General features: G+C 41.5%; 1 protein-coding gene across 5 annotated transcripts in view; it reads right to left on the bottom strand.

The window, feature by feature from the left end:
• Fam135b (family with sequence similarity 135 member B) overlaps positions 1–22,886 on the bottom strand; it is a 262,597-nt gene that overhangs the window by 66,712 nt on the left and 172,999 nt on the right. For all 5 annotated transcript variants that reach the window (XM_085831356.1, XM_085831357.1, XM_029469991.2 and 2 more), the window contains 3 exons: positions 20,421–20,491; positions 16,894–17,067; positions 11,210–11,336 (listed from right to left, as the gene is read on the bottom strand). In XM_085831356.1, the coding sequence (XP_085687482.1) occupies positions 11,210–11,336; positions 16,894–17,067; positions 20,421–20,491 (372 nt within the window). The remainder of the gene's footprint in view (positions 1–11,209; positions 11,337–16,893; positions 17,068–20,420; positions 20,492–22,886) is intronic.

Here is a 22,886-nt window from a genome sequence, read left to right as displayed (position 1 = left end):
GATAGAAACTATCAAATATAGTCAATTATTCATAACAATGGAGATAGAAAGCATAGGTCTTCAATGTTTCTTTGGCCCTGCTGATTTTTCCGGGAAAAAGGAGGACACTGATGAGGGGAATGGCTGACACTTGGAGACTGTATATCATAATTCCAGTTCTGCTAGAACTGTTCAGCTAGGAACCCAACCCTCACAGTTATCATCATAGAATTGATGTCCTGACCTCAGTCACTGAACACAAGTTCAGTTGGTACCAATGCCCAGAACCCGTAGAAACTCAGCCATCATTCAGTACAATCTATAAATGTTGTAAATATTTTATACTGAAAGGGCTTGGACCAGACTGCAAACACACCAAGGAATGCAGTTTAAGACAGGAGATCAAGAAAATAACTAACACAACAAATGCTGGGAAGGATGTGCAGGAAAGGGGGAGGTCCCTCATTCACTGTTGGCCAGATCATCATCTAGTTGATGGTGCATCCAGTCTGGAAATCAGTGTGTGGGATTCTTCAAAAGACAGAAAGTGAAGTAAAGTGTGAGAGTCTTTTTTAAGGTACATGACCTCACTGTCTCTGAGATGCTGGCTACATTTCTAGTACCAGGAATGATTTCCCTCCTGCTGAGTGGACTTTAAGTCCAATTTGGAGTTGCTGGTTGCACCACCTGTGAGTACTACTTCTTTCAACTTTCTGTGTGTATTTCATGCAGATCATTGTTGTGACTGATAGGTGTTGCAGCTGGGTAGGACTCTTTAATTGCTTGCCTCCCCTGGAAATTTGCACAGTATTTTCTGGAGCCATGGAAGCTAGATGACAGGAAAGAGGCTTTTAGGTCAAAGTTATAGTTATCTCAGTCACATAAGGGTGTATTGTCATCAGCAATGAGGCACCACTCTCAACCCAAGAGTCAACCAAAGGCCCCATCAGTAGTACCTATTCCTTGAGGAGCCACTTGGGCTATCCTGATCAGTTACGAAAAGGAGGTTTCTTATGCTTGGTACTGGGTTTTTGTTTTGTTCTATTTTTTGTCTCTACTTTTTGTGAGGAACATTATCAGCCAGCTTATATTTATAATTCCTTAGTACATTCTAAATCATATCATTATACCCACAAGTAAGACTACTAGCACCCTTCCTCAAAGAATCATACTTCAAAGCAAATGGAAACCATCACAGGAGGCAGTTGAACACAATTCAGAGAAAGCATTGTATGGGGTATCCCAGCCTCAATGGATACTCCTCCATCACAGCTCCTGTATCCATTCTCAGGGAACATTGCAGAAGAGGGGTGGGGAGATTTTAAGAATTATAACACCAAGAAGTCAGCTGTGAAAAAGGTCCCCCCCCCAGGGTCCCAATTTAGACAAAGAACTATAGACAACTAAGACTCCTGGAAGAAGAAAAATTGGCCTGTCTCAGCCCCCATATGGGTTGTCCAGTGCAGAATGGGCAGCCCTGAAACCACATCCATACAAACAATAAAACAGACTCATCGGGTTGTATTTACATATTTGTGCACAAATCATCATCACTGTCATCATCATCATCATCATCATCAAAGAAAAATGTCCCCTCCTTTCTCAAATTGTTAGCCTCTTTTTCTGTTAGGAGGAGAGGCTAGCTGCCTCGAAGTCAGTCTGCCACTAGCAGCTTACAGATGAAGATGTAGAACTCTCAGATCTGCCTGCATCAAGTCTGCCTAGATGCTGCCCTGCTCCTACCTTGATGATGATGGACTGAACCTCTGAACCTGTAAGCCTGCCCCAATTAAATGTTGTCCTTTATAAGACTTGTATTGCCGGGCGTGGTGGCGCACGCCTTTAATCCCAGCACTCGGGAGGCAGAGGCAGGCGGATTTCTGAGTTCGAGGCCAGCCTGGTCTACAAAGTGAGCTCCAGGACAGCCAGGGCTACACAGAGAAACCCTATCTCGAAAAACCAAAAAAAAAAAAAAAAAAAAAAAAAAAAAAAAAAAAGACTTGTATTGGTCATGGTGTCTGTTCACAGCAGTAAAACCCTAACTAAGACATCAATTAAAACTAATTTTTAAAAAGTTAAAAGAATATATAACAGCTATATCACTTCTTGGCATGTGCCCAAATGACTCAACATCCTATTCTACAGATACTTACTCAGGCTATTCATTGCTGCTTTATTCACAGTGGCTAGGAAATGAGGGAAAACCTATACTTCTCTCAACTGTTAAATAGATAATGAAAAGTTGTACCTATACACAACATAACACAATCTGCAAAGAAAAATGAAATTTGTAGGTAAGTGGATGAAATTTAAAAGGATCATATTGGGTGAGGGAACCACAACCCAGAAATTGAATATTATATGTTCTCACATATTTATGGATGCTAGACTTTTAGATGGGAGTATACAAGCTAGAGAAACCACACACACCAAGAAATTAAAAAGGGACCATGGGAAGTGAGAAGGAGCATCAGAGAATGAAGAGGTAGGGGACAGGTGTTACTCTACCAAAAAATAATGGGGAAGGTATGCTTTATTGAGGAGCTAAGAAGCCATCCAGAGGGAGAAAGATGAAAGAACACTAAAGAACCTTCTCAGAGGCATAGGAGAAGGGGGTGGGGTGATGAACTTTTGGAGAGGGGACAGAAAAAGGGACCAACATTTAGAATGTAAATAAAACAATTTTAAATAATAAATTCTAGATGGATCATGAATGTGTGTGTGAGAGAGAAAGAGAGAGAGAGAGAGAGAGAGAGAGAGAGAGAGAGAGAGGAGAGAGAGAGACATAGGCAAACAGACAGACAGACAGGCAGGCAGACAGACAGAGACAAAAACAGAGACAAAGACAGTGACAGAGATTAAGTAAGTTAATTAACGTAATTCAAAAGGAATAGTTCAAACCATTCATACACCAATGTAAATCAAGCTTGCTAAATCAAGTTCCCTCAGTAGGGAGTTAGCACATGATCAAAGCCTTGTGACTTGTGAGAGCTCTGTGTGTCTATGTGTATGAGCAAGCATGCATGCCAGTGTGTGGCATGCAAGTGCCTGTGGATACTACATACACTGAAGAAAAGTTTCACGTCTCCTTCCCTGCAGCCTCTTTCACTTCTACTGTAATCATACCTCTGCCACCCATGTCTGCCTCTACTCTGCTTCAGTTATTCTTTTTGTGCTCTGATCCTGGCCACCACTCCACTCTTTTTTTTTTTTTTTTTTTTTTCTGGAATCACTGCAGCAGCCCCTGTCCTCACCTCTCTGTCCTAAGCTGTACTCACCACAAATCAGTCTTCTGCAAGCATGAATAATAAAGAGTATCTTGTGAGTCCTGATTATAGACTTTTTATAATCAATCTGTGCTAGCCTAGTGGCCCCAGACCATCAGGCTTTGGCAAGAGGGCAGAGGCTGGGAACAGGACATAAAGAATAAAACATGAAAGAAACCACTAGGTAGATAAAGCCTGGAAGTCCAACCCCACCAGGGCTTCAGACAACAAAGAGAGCATGCTCAAGAAAAGCCCAATTATACAAAGTCAGGTACTATGTAAATGCTCCATAAAGTGCCATGCCATTCCAAGCTCAGTGCTTCTGGCACCCGCCTTTCCCTCAGTTCACTACCCTACCATATTCTCCTGGGTATTTTACCTTTATTAATAAATTGCCTCTGTTTCTATTTATAGCAGGTATCCCTGACCCAATTATATGCTGTGAGGCACAAGAAACTGGGCCTATCAGCAGGCTTAGATACATGCCTATAACAGGGCCACTAGTGACATTCTCAGCTCTATGACTGGCCACATCTCCTAAGAGTTTCTAAATGAAGCATTAAACACGAATACTTTCCAGCTGATTTTCCAGATGTTGGGTTAAGATACAAGTTCATCAGTAGCAATGAGGATTATGTACTGACAAGGTTACTTATTGAGGAGGTGCCTGTTGCTGACCAATCAATCTTGAAGCATGGTCTGAGCTGGGGACCGTGGATATGAGCAGGGAAAGATTAGTCCAAATGCAGAGAATGAAAGAGCTCCTCACAGTCCAACGGCATCCTTACTCTAGCTGGTTTGCTTCTGTGATTAGACTGCTAGTCCCTCCAGACCTGGTGATGTGAATAACTATGCTTACCAAAGAGACTTCTGTGAGCAGGTAGATGGATTGGTGGTATTATCATCACACACTGCCGTGTAGTCAGGAAGAAGGCATATGGTAGAGGTTAGGGAGAGGTGAGAAGTGCTTTACCATCATGAGTTGCAGACAAACCTCACATAGCAAGCAGATTACATCCTCTCCAGAGAGAAACAGTGACAAAGGAGTGGCAGGACTGAGGCAAACACCTACAGGTTTTTGTACTGTACAAGGGAAATGTGATATTCACTCCAATCTAGAGCTCATTCCAAGTCTGCTGCTCTTGCCTGGACCCTTGCTGATCTTTTGCCTTGCATTCATTTGGTCTCATTTTGCTAAGTGCCTGCCATGTATCAGAAGATATTATGGGTGCCAATGAGATGATGGGCAACAATGGATGGTCTGTGAAGGGTGCGGTTTCCTCCCTGTACCCTATGATATGTACTTGTCAGGAACAAGGCATCCTGGGTCAGCCTTGTGAAACCAGGGTTGCCTCTGATAACAGGAGTATTACACTTAAGAAGCAATACTTTATAGTTTAGATGCAAAGCCTGCTATCACAGATGTATATACTCCTTTAGAGATGAACTAAGAATCGTACTTAATTAAGTCAGCTGCAGACATACACCTGACCCTATCCCATACAACAACTTGAAACTTTTTCTGTATGATTTTATTAACCCAGACAGTCATTTAAATGATAAAGATGCCAACAATTTTAAATCAATATGGGAAACATAGCAGTGGTTGCCATTATAATTCTTTTTTTAAAGATTTATTTATTTATGTATTTATTTATTTTATGTACATGAGTACTTCAGACACACCAGGAGAGGGCATCAGATCTCATTACAGATGGTTGTGAGCCACCATGTGGTTGCCAGGAATTGAACTCAGGGCCTCTGGAAGAGCAGTTGGTGCTCTTAACCATTGAGCCATCTCTCCAGCCCCATTTTAATTCTTAAAGTATTAAAATTCATTACCATTTAAACTATAAATCATTTTTTAAATAACTGTGTTTTGGTTAGTTTTTTTTTTCCTGGTCTCTCCAATCATGACATTTTTTTCTTACACTTTTTATAATTCAAGTGAACACACAGAGCAGGATGCGGTGCAGGGCAGGGCAGGGTTGTGAAACAGCTCTCAAGAAACTTCTCTCATGACATAGGCTCAAAACTGCCACTCCTCTCTCCCCTCAAGCTCTGGTGACAACCACCCTCCCATTATTTTCTATGTGCTGGCTTGTAAGTACTTTGCAGAGTACTTTTATCCCTGTGATTGACTTAAGACATAGAACATAATCCTAAAAGACACTAAGAACTATGTATATCCAAAGCAACTGTGAGAAGAGGATAAAGCAGGAAGTCTCATGGCCATTGATTCAGAATAGAGAATGGAATTACAATGATTAACATCGTCAGTTACAGCTACAGATACTGGCATATAAACTAAGTCAACAGAAGGGTAAGCCCACCAACCATCATTAAATACGCTCCATTTTTTCAAGGAACTCATATCCACTATAATGCACCTTTTTTATCAAAGAGAAGTCTCAACAATAAATCCACTACATGGTGCCAAGACTGTATAATGGGGCAAGGATAGTCATTCACATGGTATTAGGAAACTGTATATCCTTATGTATAGAAATAATGAACTCATTCCTTATCCCATACACTCTAATCATCTTAAATGTATTGAAGAATGTAACGTCAGACCTGAAGCTATAAAAGCCCCGGAGAAAATGTAAAGGAAGACTTAAGGATATTTGCCTTGGTGATCCTGCATAACAGCTAGAAGGGAAGAGGCAAATGGGACTGTGTCAACCAGACTCCTACCCTGCAAAGGGACAGGAAGGGCATGCAAACACACTGGATGAAATTGAGGAGACAGTCTCAGGTGTGATGTGATGAAGAGCTAATATCCAACATGTATAGAGACCTCCTAAAACTAACCAAAACCAAAGCTAAATACTAAACATAAGCATATTTACAAATAGGCAAATTGCTTAAATGGACATTTCTCCAGAGGGGATGTAGGAGATGCCAGTCTCTATGTGAAAATGGTTCAGCACTCGTAATCTTTACTGAGATGCAAAGTAAAAGCACAAGATAGCAACTGAACAAATGATTTCTGAAAACACATTAGGAGCCAGATACACACAGGTATGAAAAGAGAAACAAGGCTTGCACAGGGGAACTGAGTCAATAGAACATTTACAGATGTATGTTATCTGAAAATCCATTCTCCTGGAGTCAGAGGGCAACTGGGAAATGATAAGATGTACATTCAATTAAAGGTTCAGCTTAGCTGCTGCCTAATAGTATGGTGTGAGGAGAGACAGGGCAGGATGTGTATCTTAACTTCTTTGCATCTTAGAGTCTTTATCTCTAAAAAGAAATATTAGCTGGCCATTTCATCTATTAAATCATCTGGAGGCCTTTGTGCCTTCACTGGATACTGTAAGGGGGAACAGATGACCATAGATGTAAACTAAGATGACGAGCACCACACTTCTTCTAGTGACATGGAAGGCTTTGATTGGTGATGGTGTCAGTGTGTGTGTGTGTGTGTGTGTGTGCACGCGCACGCTCAAGTATGTCTCAACTGTCCCACTGCTTTTGGCAGTGACAGAGATACAACACTAAACACAGCAGAGAAGCCCTGAAGATGTTTTCCTGGAAGATTCAGTTTTTTTTTCTACTTGCTGGGAAATAGAACTAGAGAAGACAAATGACAGGTTCAAAGTCACACAGGAGTTTAATACTGCAGCCAAGAACAAAACTCTCACATACAACACAGCACAGTAATAATAATAATAATTGTTGGACTTAGACTGTTTTAATTATGCAGACTATATATATATATATATATATGTATAATTTTTCTTAGAGAATTTTCTCCTGAACTCTGCTCTGGAGCACTACAGGGTTGCATCATTTTATCTATTTAGAAGCCAGTGAGATGCTCCACTATGTTCATAGCAGCCTTATTTATAATAGCCAGAAGCTGGAAAGAACCCAGATGCCCCTCAACAGAGGAATGGATACAGAAAATGTGGTACATTTACACAATGGAGTACTACTCAGCTATTAAAAACAATTAATTTATGAAATTCTTATGCAAATGGATGGATCTGGAGGGTAGGTAACCCAATCACAAAAGAACTCATCCTGAGTGAGGTAACCCAATCACAAAAGAACTCACATGATATGCACTCACTGATAAGTGGATATTAGCCCAGAAACTTAGAATACCCAAGATACAATTTGCAAAACACATGAAACTCAAGAAGAAGGAAGACCAAAGTGTGGACACTTCACCTCTTCTTAGAATTGGGAACAAAACACCCATGGAAGGAGTTACAGAGACAAAGTTTGGAGCTGAGAGGAAAGGATGGATCATCAAGATTTTGCTGAAAGGATCCTGATATAGCTGTCTCATGTGAGTCTATACCAGTGCTTGGCAAATACAGAAGTGGATGCTCACAGTCATCTATTGGATGGAACACAGGGCCCCCAAATGGAGGAGCTAGAGAAAGTACCCAAGGAGCTGAAGGGGTCTGCAACCCTATAGGTGGAACAATAATATGAACTAACTAGTACACCCAGAGCTCGTGTCTCTAGCTGCATATGTAGCAGAAGATGGTCTAGTCGGCCATCATTTGAAAGAGAAGCCCCTTGGTCTTGCAAACTTTATATGCCCCAGTACAGGGGAACACCAGGGCCAAGAAGTGGGAATGGGTGGGTAGGGAAGCAGGGCGGGGAGTGGGGAGGGTATAGGGGACTTTTGGGATAGCCTTTGAAACGTAAATGAAGAAAATATCTAATAAAAATTTTTTAAAAAAAAAAGAATCCAGTGAGGCTTTGCTAGCAGAACCACCCCCAAGAAGAATGTCATCTTAAAAAGGTTGAATAACCTCTCTACTGCTTATATCATTTGTAACAGGAAGACACACAAAACCTCAGGCCACAGCTCTAAAAGCAAAGGTCAAATTTCAAAGTTGCCACAGGAGGAAATGGAGGCACAGGACATAGGAATCTGAGAAATGGGGCAGACCCAACTGAATCATTATCTCTTACCTTCCTGGTATGCTGTATGTTCCAAAAAGCTCATTTTGCCACCAGTCTCTGTGTTTTCACAGGCCTCTGCCAGGAAGGGCTTACTGGGAGGAGCACATGGTCTCTGCTGCATCAGACCATGAGGATTCCAGTTCTATCTGCTAATGCTCTGGGCTTCTTGAGATTTGCATGCAAAGCCCCCAAGGGTATATAGAACTAAGATTGGATTGCCTGGTGGGAAGGTACAGGGTGGGCACACAGCACTGACTCCACATAATTGGATGGGACCCAAGTGGAAAACACACAGAGAAAGAATCAAACCCTGAAAACAACTTACTGAGCCAAGTTTTGGGAGCAAGCTTGGTGCCAAGACTCACAAATCAGCCTTTCTCTCTGAACATATGAAAGGCAGTCACATTTAATTTGACACAGAGCCCCAGAAACAGCCAATAAAAAAACAGAAAGCAAACAAGCAAACAAGCCCCACCATACTTTATCATCTGCCTGTTAAGTCCTGATCTATAAAGTATTGATGCATAGAAACCTCTGAGATCTTCCTCAAAGACAGTTCCCATTTCATAACTGTGTAAACTGAGTTTCTATAAGCAACAATTTGCCTACATTGTAAGGAGTCACAGAAGGTGACCCATCACAGCATCAGGCAGTGTGCTAGGTGATGTGTGAAAGGCCAGTGGGTCAGAGTGCTCTATAGTGTTCAAAATCCTATCCTGTGCTGGACTAGGGTCTTTGCAGTCTTCCAGTATGGCCCATCACATTATGGCTCTCTCCCTTACTTCCTCTCTACTACCGTGACTAACCTCTCTCATGCATCTCTAGCTATTCAGTCTCTACCAGCATGATGCACACAGTTGTGCCAACCATCCATTCAGCACATATTGCTTGAACACTGGTTTTATAGGGTAGGTAACTTGTTAGGTGCTAGGAGAAGGAGCTAAATGAGATGTTTCCTACTTTAAACCAGTCAAAGCTCCTGCACAGGAGAGCCAGAGATACTTAGAGCATTTAGGAAATCAGAGAAGACATCTCAGTGGTGCTAGTACAAATGGTCCTGGCTGATGCAAATAATCTGAGCACCAGAGCATCTCCCAAGTTGATGGAGCATCAAGACCCTTTCACACCCTTCAGTGGCATCAGCTAAGGACCTCAGCATGTAAGGCACCTGCTGTAAATGTTTTGAGCCAGGCTGTGAATGCTGCCAATTATCAATATCTCTGGCCATATTCGCTTAGGAGGAGTCTGAGCTAAAGGTTTTTAGGTAGTAGGCCTATCAGGGAGACTCTTAAAGCTACCACACAGTGCTGTGAGAGAGGCAGATCTTGGCACAAGTGAAGTTGAATGGTGATGATAAGATGGACAAAGTGATTGCTCCAATGTGGAAATCAGCTGCCAATGTCTCAGTAGCAAAAAAAATAGCAGATGAATTTTGGGCACACCACACATCTACTGTAGGAGGGTGAATAGCCTTCTATCCTGCCCACCCCAATGCTGAAACATGAATTTAGCAATGCTTAGTGGGTAAGTGCCATGTTATGCTGGCAGACTCTTGGCTTTCTCTCTCCCCCTCACTCATTCGAGGTTCCTCTGTGGGAGATAAGCATACCAGCTTCCGGGAAGTGTCACAGGTACTGAGGGAATGTATTCATTCTGTTCTTACTGTTCTCTAAAGCCAGCTCACTCACGAGACCAAGCCCTACCATGGACTCAGTTTCCCATCTTTCCAGGAGGATTGTGGTTATCCCCCTTTGAAGTCCTCAGGAAACATGTGACACAGCAGCCTAACCTATATACAGATGTGACATTTGCAGCCAAATCTCCTGGCTAGATTTCAAATTAAGAAAAAATCCAGAAAAGGAAGGTGAATAGTTTACTGTGTATCCTGAACAGCCTGGCCAAAGAGCCTGCTATAGCAGAGGTAGACAGGGCTGGCTAGGCAGAGTCTTGTACATTCCTGTCATTGGATTTACCATGATAAATATCTTGTGTTTATTTGTCTGGGTCATGGGATAAGAAGATGTTTGGCTAATCATTGTTACAACTATCAGTATGGATGTTTCTAACTGAGATTTTTTTTTCTTTTTAACTGAACAAAAGACCTGCCCGAGTGAAAGAGATCTCCCTCCCCAATGTGACAAGACTAGTCCTAAATACTCCGTTTCTGACTACAACAAAGCAAAAAGCTGTTTCTCCTAAGTGCCAGCATCATCCACCTTCTGGACTTAGACTTTGCCTAGAACTCTGCTATCAGCTCTCCTGGGTCACCAGCTTGTTGAATGCATATTTGTATCCTTCTCAACCTCCAGAATCACGAGAGTCAACTCATTAAAAGAAGGAAAGAATCATTCCTGTTGGTTCTGTGCCACTGGGCAACCCTAAATAATACTGGCTGGTCATTTCTGAACATGCCTAAAATGTCTCATGTATAAAAGAGCAATACCGGCAGTGATGAGGGAACAGGAATGGCAAGCACCTTCTGGGAAGAAGGGAAGAGAATGAAGAGGAGTATGCATTTATTTATTAAGCAGCCACTAAGCCCCAGGTACTAGACTAAGAACTTGCAGTTGGGACAACATCGAGTATACATAATTTCACATGAGATTAGTGGTCCTTAGTGATGCCACACTGGGGGTGAGGATACTGAATCACAGAAAGTGATTAAACAGAATGTGGAACCAGGGTTTAAAAGCAGGCATGAGTCAATGCCAACAGACACTCATTATCACCACATAGTGGGAAGGAATCATCTTCACAATAGTACCACCTGCTAGAAAGCTCTGATTTCTCAAAGAACCACAAGTTAGAGGAACAATAAGATAAAGATAAAACACTCCTACAACAACTACAGGGGTTGTCACTCACAGTTCATCTGAGAGATTAGTCAGAAGTGAAAGGTTGAATGGCCCTTGAAGGAAATGGCCAAACAGTGCCCTACAGAAACATTTAAATGAAGAAGAAACTTCGTACAGTATACTATTGGCTAGGTGAAAATTGCCAGTCATGGGACCATGACCCCATACAGACTTTACCTCTGAGGAAGTTGGCTTGCAGTATCCAGCTCCAAAGACCAAGTTTTCCAGAGAAATGGTGGGCTGTTCTGGTCCTGTGTCTGGGCCACCTTTGCCTAACCAGGAACCTCTTCCTGGGCGAGTGAAACTAGAAAGAAGAGGAAGGGGAAACAGGAGGTAAGTGGTCATGTGTGTGGGGAGGCTGCAACTGAGAGCATGGAGGAAACTGCAGAAGGTCCTGACCTGAGCTGAAGAGCTACAGGCAACTAATGCCTGCCGAGAGGGGAAAAGAATCAGCCTTCAGCAGAGGCAAGCCACCTTACACGTTATGCAGTACCAAGTGGTCATCCCCAAATATATATTTATAAGCAATACTAAATGAACTCAGCGGTTGTGAGTATATACATACAGGTAGGGGTGTGTGTGTATGTACACTATGTATATGTATATGTGCATGTATATGTATGTACATGTATATGTATACATATATATGTGTGTGTGTGATTCATATATGTACTTGTATACATATATGTGTGTATGTGTGTGTATATATATATACATATATATACATACATACATATAAAATAACCAAAGAAGAAATGGTCATGAATGTGAGAGGGAGTAGGAAGGACACAGGAGAAAGTGGGAAAGAGAGGGGAGTTAAATGATGTAAATATTGTACTTGTATGAAATTCTTTAAAAAATTAAAAATCAATAATTGCTTTCTTTATTAACTTTTTATTGTTTTTATGTGAATTTCACATCATGCGCCCCAAACACCTTCCCTTGTACCTGCCCTCCACCCTTGCAACATCCCCCATGGGAAAAAAAACTCCAGTGTGGAATTTGAACTGTACCACAGCGTTGCCATAGTATACCCTTTTGTTCACACCTTGCTTGCAAATGTTCATTGCAATGAATGAGTCTTTAGTCTGGTATGAGGCCTCTGGCTTTTCCTACACTGTCAATACTGGAACCTCACAGGGTCTCCTCTTGGGTATCCCATTACAAATACCATTTCATAGCTATGCTGTAACCTCTCAAAGAAACTAAAACTCTCTCATGACCATAAATGTCCTCAGATGCCATCATCTTTGCAATAGTAGCTGGAGACAACTGGGACAGATCTTACACAAGAAACACATGCTTATGGTTGAAATATTGGCAGAGAAATAAAGTTAAGATTATGTTTCTATTTCTATGTCATCTATTTGAATGCTATTAGTCTTTAGCCACAAGCCAGAGAGTACATGAGGTGTTGGAGTGGCAGGAGGTAAACAAACACACATTGGCCTAGAAAGGGGTTCAAATGAGTAAGGCAATATTATAATGTGGTGGAGATGAACAGCAGCTAATAAGAAGCAACGTTCTTAAGAAGTAACCTGGGGGGGAGGGGGTGGCCGAGCACTCAGAAATGATATGGCACTGTGGACAGCCATGACTCTGAAGGCAGACACCTGCTAGCAGGAGTTACAAGCCAGCAGCACTTACATATTAGGATCTGGGCCAAGTCTGAACTTCCTACTTCATGACCTGTCAGAAGGGTTAATAGTGCATTTGATTCCTGGGGCATCACAGAGACTCCTAACATTAGTGAAAGTTAGTGTTAAATGTAAGGTCTAGCAAATGGTGAAATTGAGTAAAAGCTAGTGACTACCCTTAGTGAAACATGTTGTTTCGTTTTATTGCCTCGAGCTTCTGGGTACCTGAGGGACAATTGCATTATATAATACTAATAGTATTTGAATCTGCTTTGGTTTGGATTTCTTGAGACCAGGTTTTATTTATATATGCCAGCTTGGTGAAGTTCCTGGTCCTCGTGCCCCTACTTCCCAAGGGCTGAGGTTACAGGTGTGCACTACCACATCTGCCTTTGGATTTGTACTGAACCAAGAGTTAAAGTAAGTTTACCATTCAGCCAGGCAGAACTGGTAGGAACATGGTAGAATTAGAAAAAAATGTATACATAAAGAATTGACCCCCTTCTCTGAGATATCTGCCAACAAAGAACTAAGATACTTGTTATTTAATTGTGGCTTTTATACTGAAGGGAGCCCCTGGGAAAGACTCAGTTCTACCTATTGAAAGATTAAAAATTAGATTCTCTTTGGTCTTTCTCAGTGAAAGTGAAAAGTCTCCTGAGGTTAAACTTTGGTTCCACACCTGCTGCATTATGGTTGGATCTCACTGATGCCATGAGAAGATTTTTTTCTGGGATGCTGGTGCTTGCCCTCTTTGACAGGTATTTCCCACAAGCTAAAAGAGTTCCCTTTGTTCCAGCTACCTTGTGCCAAGACAAAAATTCTTCCTGCAAAACCCAGAGAGTGGAAGGCGGTTCTATTTTTACCCCATCTGTGAGGTTTAACTCTCCAGCAACTGTATGCGCTCCCATCTGGAAGGCTGCTGCTGCAAACCTTGCAGAGTATATTCCTATCAAAAGGTTAAGCTATCAGCTTAGCTACCCTGGCTCCAAACCCACGGTTAGATGCTATCAGAGCTCTTAGCAACACTAGAACTAAGAGGTGATGTCAGGTGCTGGGGACCCTTTGGACCTCTCAGTTGAACTCCTGCCTGCATTACTGACCCTTCTGCCTGAAGAAGCTTTGGGGAGGGTAAGTCTTGAGGATTTTTCTCAGGAAAAAGTCTTTCAGTGCCCCCGTATATTCAACTGATTTACATTCAACCTCTTGGATGCATCATTAGTTACACTGCCAAAATCTGACTCCAATTTACCATCCATCCCCAATTCAATTCTCACGGTCACACTCTCTTGTCCCCTGTGTGGAGCAAAGGAGAAAAAAAAAAAAAAAAAAAAAATTATACATATATATATATATATATATGCATCTTCTGTAAAGCTTTTCTTTTAGTCACAAGGAGGGGTGAACTTCCCTGTGCAGAAAGCTACCTGCTAATTTTCAAGAGCTTATCAGCACTGAGTGGCCCAGAATATGATGGCAGCTTTACAAATCATCATCACAATCATCATCATCATCATCATCATCATCATCATCACCATCTATTGGATACATACATACCCAAGGGCTTCCCATGTGCTGTCACCGAAGCCTTCCAGCATTCACCTTCTGTTGACTAAAACTGAATCCCACATGCTCAAGTGAATAGAGTTAGGAACACAAATTTGACACTGGGGGCCACCCAGCCCTAAAACCCATTCTTTTAACACCCACCCTACTCAGGCTTCCCCACTACTTTGCACAGCACTCAGTTTGGAAGCTGGGCACCTGGATACCTGGATGGCTTACAGACTCAAGTCTCTTATAGTCAGGGGCACAATAGATACATGCTCTCAGAACTGCTAGTTTCTATATTGCTAGAATTGCTTCAAGAACGTGTGTGTGTGTGTGTGTGTATTCATTATGTGAGACAGTCTACATGGTTTTATTATATATAGCCATAATCTCTGTTGGTTCTTTATCACAAAAATCCTTTGTTTTATATGTAAATTTATGTGTCTATATGGTAAAAGATATATTTAGAGATGTGGATAAGCTATTCAAAGCTCCCCCAGTAAGTGATAGAATTAAGCAACCAAATGCTCCTGACTCTGGGACCCAGAACCCCTTAAGGTCACTTCCTTTCCTATCTAGGCTGTTCCCAGCCTCCAGCGGAGCAGTCTCTACTGATATCAGGGCACACCTGCTCTGTCTCACCCTTGGCACACAGAACCCACCCTGAGACATTCCCAGAACCAGTGTTTCCTGATTCAAGGAAATTGCCCAGCTGGGGAATGTGCCTTGCAGGAGACTAGTGCTCTTCTTTCTATTTCTAGAGTGTTAGTTTCCCAAGGTCAGGGGTGCTTTCCCATATTCCTATATCATAGCATTTCTAAAACATTCTGCTCTAACACCCTATCTAATTCAGCATACCTATATCAGAGCTCTGGACTCTCTAAAGGAAAAGTTTGTTCTTAGAACTTGGTGTGTGCTTTGCAGACTCACTCTGTGTGTGTGTGTGTGGTATGTGTGTGTGGTATGTGTGTGGTATGTGTGTGTGTGTGTGTGTGTGTGTGTGTGTCTTGATGCCTCTACTGGCAATTCCTCTTTACACACTCATTAGAAGTGAATGGAAACCATAGACTCCTGATACATGTCCGTCCTTTCCCCCCCAATCCAGGACCTTTAATCTAGGAGCCAACAAAGTTTGGGGCAGAAGACTAGTAGATCCAGAAGGCTATGACCTTTGTGACCCTGGCTTTTAGCTCCATGCTCACAAGTGCTATTCCCTGGCTGTCTGCTCCTCTGAATTCCCCTTTCTTTTGCTCTTTGCTGTATGCTCTGACTTAAATACCATGCAGACTTTTACACTGCTAAGCGCTAGCATTTCCCCCAACTTTCCTCCCTGAAATCCAGGTTTGCCTTTTCAGAATCACTTCACCTTGCCCATCAGCCACACATACTCTGTCTTTGGGAGATGCTTTTCATCCTAGTTTCTCAATATACAGCATCTCAGTCATTCTCACTGAGATTCTGAACTGACTCTGTTGGTCAGGAGAGCAGGAGCGGTCTTAAGCAGATGAGTAAAACTGAGTCAAGGGATACAGTCACATCTCATGTCCAAGAACAGATATCTTATTTTCTAGTCTCACATCCTAACAGACAACAGAGCTTTTAGGTCATGCCCATTGAAATCATCAAGGACCCTGGTTTTCTTACACACAGGAAAATTCTTAGAACTGTTTAAAACAGAGAACTGGACAAACCCCCTTCCTTTGTGTGAAAACAATTTACACAAAATATCCCACCACTACATATATATGTAATTCTAGCCATGAGTCTTCAGTGTTTTAAAATTATCCAAATGAACACATTCTGGAACATTGTTGAATGACCACGCACAGCCTACTTCAACAGCTCTTATGAGCTCTGTCCCTCCACTTGTACAGTGAAGGAAACCTAAGTTCTCCTCTGCACCTTAGGGATGCTTTGGGGTGAATCAATGAAGGGCAAAGGCAAAATATATTACAAGCAAATGCTCATTTGAGGAAACAGTAACCATAGAGAAGAATAGATGTGGGCCTCTGTAATGTACTAGCCCTGTCCTCCACTGAGCCTTTACATGAATCTTCCTTATTAAACTCAGTGGGTCACAAAACAATGGAAGGCATGAATGTTTTTAAAAGGACTTATGGGGAAGAAAGGAGATTGGCAGGAGTGCAAAGAATAAAAAAAGAAGGGAGTAAGAATAATCAGAATACAAAATATATACTTATGAAGGTATCAAATATAAATAATTTAGACTTAAATTGAATATTAAAAAGTAAAGAACCGGGAACCTGGAAGAGCCTAAAAAATGTCAAATGAATTGAAAAAAAAAAAAAAAAAACAAGGCAACTTCAAATATATGGCCATGTTTCCAATTTTATACACAAGAGATTATGTAGCTCAGACACACGAGGAGCTTCTTAAGTCACAGCTAGGTAAACATGAAGCTGGGGGAAGAATCCAAGTCCCCACCAGGTGTGGATTCTAATTTGTAAGTCATCCATCCCTGGCATCTCCCAATATCCTATGGGATCCGGAAGCTCTCTCCAACTGTCTCCCACCTCTTCTGTGGGACACAGTGAGACCCAAGCCTAAGTCGGGCAACCAGAGACAAGGCGCTCTAGTTTGTGCTGATCACTTCAGCCAACTGTCTCTCAGTGATGTGTGGTATGGATGGTAGGGCTACTTCTAACTCCATACCTGATCAGGGGCTGCTGCAGAGCCACCAGCGCAGCATGTATGGCCACTGAGATCACTGACAGGTGGAAGTAGTCGAACATGACAGGGACCTGGTGGTGCAGACCCCTCCTCGGGTGGAAGTGCAGACCAAGTGTGCGGCTGCTGATCATCGGTGTCCCAGTCACATCTCTCAGCCTGAAAGGCAAGTAGATGAGCTCATATGAGCATGGTCGGATGGCCCTGTTGCCATTCAAACAACTTCACTTTGTAGCCTCAATGTCTTACTCAATCCAGCAATATTTTGTCTAGTTGAAGGATTTTGTCCCTCAATTGGCAAATGCAGGATGAAGAAGATCACATAGCACCTTTGGGCTTCAGCTCCTTTGTCAGCACCCACTAAACCTGTACCTCAGAGATGGTGACAATGACCAGATCTTTCCCAGGCTTCTCTCAAGAGCATAATTCTCTTGGACCTTTTCCCCCATTTGTTCTTGCTCAGAAGCTGGCCATTGTTCTTAAAAAGGCTGCATGGATTTTGTGAGGTTGTATTTTCTGTTAGACTTCTAACCCAAAAGGCAGGAGCTGTAACTAACTCATCTTTACAGCTCTAGCATTTCACTGGTACAGGGCATAATGGAGAAGGTGATCAAGCCTATGCTGTGGAAATGACTACATACTGACTGAATGATCAAAGGTAAATGGTTCCCAGAACACACTGATGAAATAGTCTGACCAGTTTTAGGAAGATGCTGGTTACCTTTGCTCTAGTACTCTGTAATCAGTGGATATCCAATCCTAAGAGACAGATAACAGACAAACAAACCCACAAGTACCTTTTGTTACAAAAGGGAAGTGTTTTGCTTTGTTTTGTTTTGTTTTGTTTTGTTTTTAAACAAAAATGCTGTAAAACAGTCTCTGTGACTCTGTAAGCTATATTAAGCCAGAGCTTGATTGAAGAATGCCACTTTAAGCATCTTCAGGAAATATAATATAGAGAATGTCTCTTCTTCCTCCAGAGATGATGGGCAAATAGAGAACAGAGAGGGAAGAGGTAGAGGGAGTATGTTCGCACTGCCAACCAAGAGATTGTCTTTCCTTGTGATCCTTGCTGCTTGTTGCAAAGGATCGCCAGCTAATGAATTCTGAGTGCCAAATGTAACTATATGCAACCCACACTTTTTGTTTGGACTAGAAAGAAACCTGATAAAGAGAGAGAATCCATCCATGGGTGTCAGTAACTGTTGGCTTCAGTCTCACATTTATGTGGATGACAATGATCTGAGTCTTGACTGTGGACTGGACATCCTGCTTTGACACTCTTATTATGTGGTTGCTAATCATATTCTACCCATAAAAGAATACATGAAACTAATGTGGGCTGTTGAACTTGTTCCCAGTCACAAGGAAAACTGCTTTGCTAGACCAGGACTTTCTGATTCTCTTTTGTGCTGAGTTACAGCACAGTATTGCTTTAATCCCACTGAGACATCAGCTCCTGGCAGTGAGAACGAGAAGTTAAGCGTTAACAGAAGCCTCCTTCATAAGGAAGAACTAAAGAGAAAAGTAACCATTGTTCTGTGCTGTGCAATGGACACCACCCATTCATGGAGAAGAAGCATACATCCTAGGGAAACTCAGTGTAGAGAAGATGCAGGTAAACTTTGATAGTGAAGACAGGAGCATGCATGAAGTTCTTATAAAGGATCTAAACAAACAAAATAATTAAACAAGAACAAAGGTTAATATCTCACAGGAAGAACAGCTCTCCCCACAGAATTATTCTGTACACTTGCAATGACTAAATTTAAAATCAGCTGAGAGAATACGCCATCCCTTTAAGTATTAATTAATTTCCTACCTGCTGAGCTGTGCAGGGCCTGGAAGGACTATGTGAGAATGAGTGTCCTGGCCTTGTGTAAGCAGATACTGATAAGCCATGGCCCTGAGCAAGGAGGTGCTGATGGACCCTTCTAAATCAAAAAACTCAGATAGGATGATGGTCCAGAGCATATTCCTGCACTTCAGTAATTCCGACTTTGGGAACTGAATAGTGTTTTGGTGGCAAACAGAGCTGTCCTGTGTGTTATACTATTTATCAGCATATCGGGTTTCTTCTCATTAGATGCTAACACCACTGTTACCATGGCCAAAGTCTAAGCACATCATTGCCTCAGTAATATATTAGAGGGACTTCACTAGCTGGCCTAACACTGTTTAAATAACAGCCTCCCTCTTTTTGTTTGTTTGTTTGTTTGTTTGCTTCTACATGCTGCTAAGAAAAGGGGGGAAAGAAAAACAAAAGACTCTACTTGACTTAATAATGATTCAAAGCCTGATGTTCATCTTAGAAGTTATTGAAATTTGGAAAAATGTAGGAATTTGCCCATGTCCTCTTTTGAAGAATACTCCACCTAAGTTATTATGTTTCATGTGCTTTACATGACCAGTTTCCTGTATCTTGCTCTCCATTAACTGTTCTTCTGCTGGGAAGAAAAACTCATCAACAGCATCCACTGTGATATGTCATTAAAATTATTAGAAGACCTTGTCAGACAATAATTTATGGTATAAGTTTATGATTGACAGTGTGGTTCTACGGGCAACTGGACATGTGGCACAATGGATGGAAGTTTATGAAGCTAAGAGGTCTTGGGGCCTCAGACTGGGTGGTTGCTGGAGGGGTGAAGACAGAGATCTCAGATCATGGTAGGGGGTATAAGAAGAAGAAACTGGGACTTTGATGTGAAGGGGTAGATGGATGGACTTACACCATCCCAGGGAAATCCCATCTTGTCAAGAAAGATACAGGTGTGTGTGTGTGTGTGTGTGTGTGTGTGTGTGTGTGTGTGTGTGTGTGTGTTTGTGTTTGTGTTTTGAGAACATCTATACAAAGGTGGCCTGATTTTTTTAAAGCCTTAAATGAGAGAAGAGCTTAAAGGTTTTCATGTCACATGTTTTAATACACTGGTAAAATATTGCTTATTTAGTTCCTGAAAGAATACATGAAGATTAAGAAGCAAATAGTGTAGCCCAGGGTAGAGGGTAGAGGTCAGCCCAGGGTAGACTATAGAAGTCACAGAACAAATGAATGATACAGTTATAAAAAGGAAGAGAACTGCCCCATGCTTATTTTTCTCAGCAAGTTTTACATAAATAGATTTTCAGTTCCCAGAGAGCTGAAGAACAATAGCAGATGTTCAGTATGAACACATGGTCATGCAGCAAGAATGATTTGAAAGGGATTTTGATTGTCTAGCCTCACAGAGACATTTCTCTAAATCCCTACAAATCAGTACCACACAGGGGAAAAAAAAGTGCTTTTAGTAGAAGATACCCATTAACATAGCAAAAAGTTGGCAGTTTTCGATGTGCAGAACCTGAGCAACCTGGCCCCAAATGAGTGGGGAGAAGCAAGAAGATTGGGACAACTGAGGGACATCATAGATTACTAGTAACTGGTTATTGTAGAGAAACTCTATTGAGAAAGCCCCATGTGTGAGATAGTGGTAGAAGAAGGAACACAGTCCAAGGATGTCCATGATACTCACTGCTGCTCACTATCCGTAAAGTGCAGGTCCACCTTGAGCTGAAACTCAACCTCACTCAGCGCATCTTCTACCTGAAAGAAAAAGACCAAGGCAGTTCAGCAGTCAATTAGTAATCTGATTAGGACATTTAGCTGGCTCTTTTAGTGAGCAGAAAAACAGAATCTCAGTACAAAATGCTATGGATGTGTAGTGAGAATCTTTCTGCATATCATGTTGAGTTCTGGATAAGCAGGGTACTTAGGAAAATTAGATGGGAAATGAAAGGAATAGATTGATACAGCCAAGTATATTTTCAATAATTATTAAACAAGCAGCCTTGTAATACTTAAATCTCAATTGTCAGGTTGAAATATAGAATCACCTAAGAGGTAAGCCTCTAGGCATATCTATGAGAGTTTATTTATCACTGATGTGTAAATGAGAGATCATCCTGATTAGGTTAATTGATATGGAAAGACCCATCATAAATATGAGATGGTACTTTCCCTGGACAAGTTTCCTGAACTATATAAGATGGAGAGGCAGGTTGAGACTTTGCCTATACTGATTGCTCCCTGCTGCCTGTTTGTGGATTCAATGTAATCAGCCGCTTCCAGTTCCTGTGACCATGTTTGAACTGCTAACTGGGATACATCCTTTCTCCCTTAAGTTGTTTTCTTCAGCTTACTTTTTTTTTTTTTTACCACAGAAAGTGAAAAATGAATTAACTCAAGTCATTCTAGCAAGCATTTTAAGTTTCCTTTTCAAACGGGTTTGACACATGGATTCCAGGCATGAGTATGAGACTGAATAGCCCAGCTATGGGAAGAATGATGGAGTAACCTGTCAGTGAAACACAACTTGTGCAGTGATGCATGACCTTGCCATGTACACTCAGATGTCCCCACGTGACTGGCAGCACCATCCACATGTTGCAGAGAGGCATTCAGACTGCTTAAGTAATTTCCAAGGTGACTCAAGCTCCTTCAACTTTCAGAACTTATTCCCTCAATGTTTATGTTTTGCCCATGTGTTTATTTTTACATTAAGAAAAAAAAAAAGTAAAAGGAGGGGAAAAATAGTTGTTCCCATATGTGCCCCCAAAATGGTGTCCTCAGGCCTTCTTTTCTCACATTTATAGGGGAATTGTATGCTATAGACCAGTCTTCGAGATCTGTACTCTATGGATTAACTCAGTATGGGCACTGCCCCCATGCTGTAGGGCTTAGCTGTCTTCCTCCTGGCTGGCTGACGCCTTTCTCTGCAACTCACAGTGAGCTGCTTCCTTTCTGTCTTCACATTCAGCACTTATGATCACAATAGCTTGTTTTGAGCTCCTAAATTGGAAGCCCGAGAGCTAAATCCGTGAACCAGGCATGTTTTGTTTAGTCCCCGAGGTATTTAAAAAAAAAAAAAAAAAAACCTTGTTTTGAACAAGTTGCAAATGCTGAAAATTCAGGTAATTTCACATTCACATTCATACTGTAGGCTTATAGGTTCTGGGGGAAAAAATCTCTTGGATCTGGCAAGGCAGGGCTGACATTTGTTAGCTCTGTTTGGATCAGGCAAATCCTTCCATTGGTTTACACACTCACTGGAGGTGCTTCTCTTCTTGAGGCAAAACACCCTGGCTATTTTCTTGCCATATGTCTCCCATAATCTCCTCATCATTAAGGAATACATTAGTTCCTATTCATTGTGGACTCCAACTTCCAGGAATAGTATCCTGCTGCAGAGGCTGTGTCGATGGATGTATCTTTGAGGAACAAAACTGTTCTCCCACATTCGCATATTTTGATTTTTTTTTTTTTAAAGAATACCCTCATCTGACAGGGACAGACATCACCCATCCAAAGACTTCTTTGTAAATGTCTTCTTGGATAAACATAATTTATGCAAAGACATACAGATAGAATTTATCTTTAAGCCTTTGTGGTTTAAAAAAATGTTATTTAAAAGTTAACATTTTACTGAATCCAAGGGCTATAAATAAACTTTTTCTGTTTATTTTCCATAATCACAAATCCTGCTTTATACACAACCAAAGAGACTCAGGCTCTCACCACAGGTTTCCTGAATATAAAATGGGAGACAAATCCCCCAACCACCTTTTGAGAAAGCATTGAGTACTGAGAACTTCCTGTGAATATTAGATTTCAGTATTTCAGACATGTTCTGTTCACTTGAGTCACGACTGCTCCAGATATAGTGATTAGCTGAAACATTTCTTGATATCATATGAATTATCCATAAGAAAATAATAAATATTACTTTATAGAGACAAGTAAGTTGACATGCAGAAGAAAACAATATGTCCTGAGAAATGCACTCTCTATTCAGTGTCAGTATGCTGTAACTCACAAGATTGAAGCTGAGGGGCTCTGTAAACAGTTAAGGATGAGGGCAGACTATGATGCAACTGAGATGAAACTATGCTTAGATAACGCATGTGTTAATCCATAGGTAAAGAGCAGCAACATTGCACCA

Source organism: Mus caroli, unplaced genomic scaffold, assembly GCF_978045245.1.
Source record: "Mus caroli unplaced genomic scaffold, Mus_caroli_1 scaffold_16, whole genome shotgun sequence".
Taxonomy (NCBI): domain Eukaryota; kingdom Metazoa; phylum Chordata; class Mammalia; order Rodentia; family Muridae; genus Mus; species Mus caroli.
This window is presented reverse-complemented; position numbering and strand designations above follow the sequence as displayed.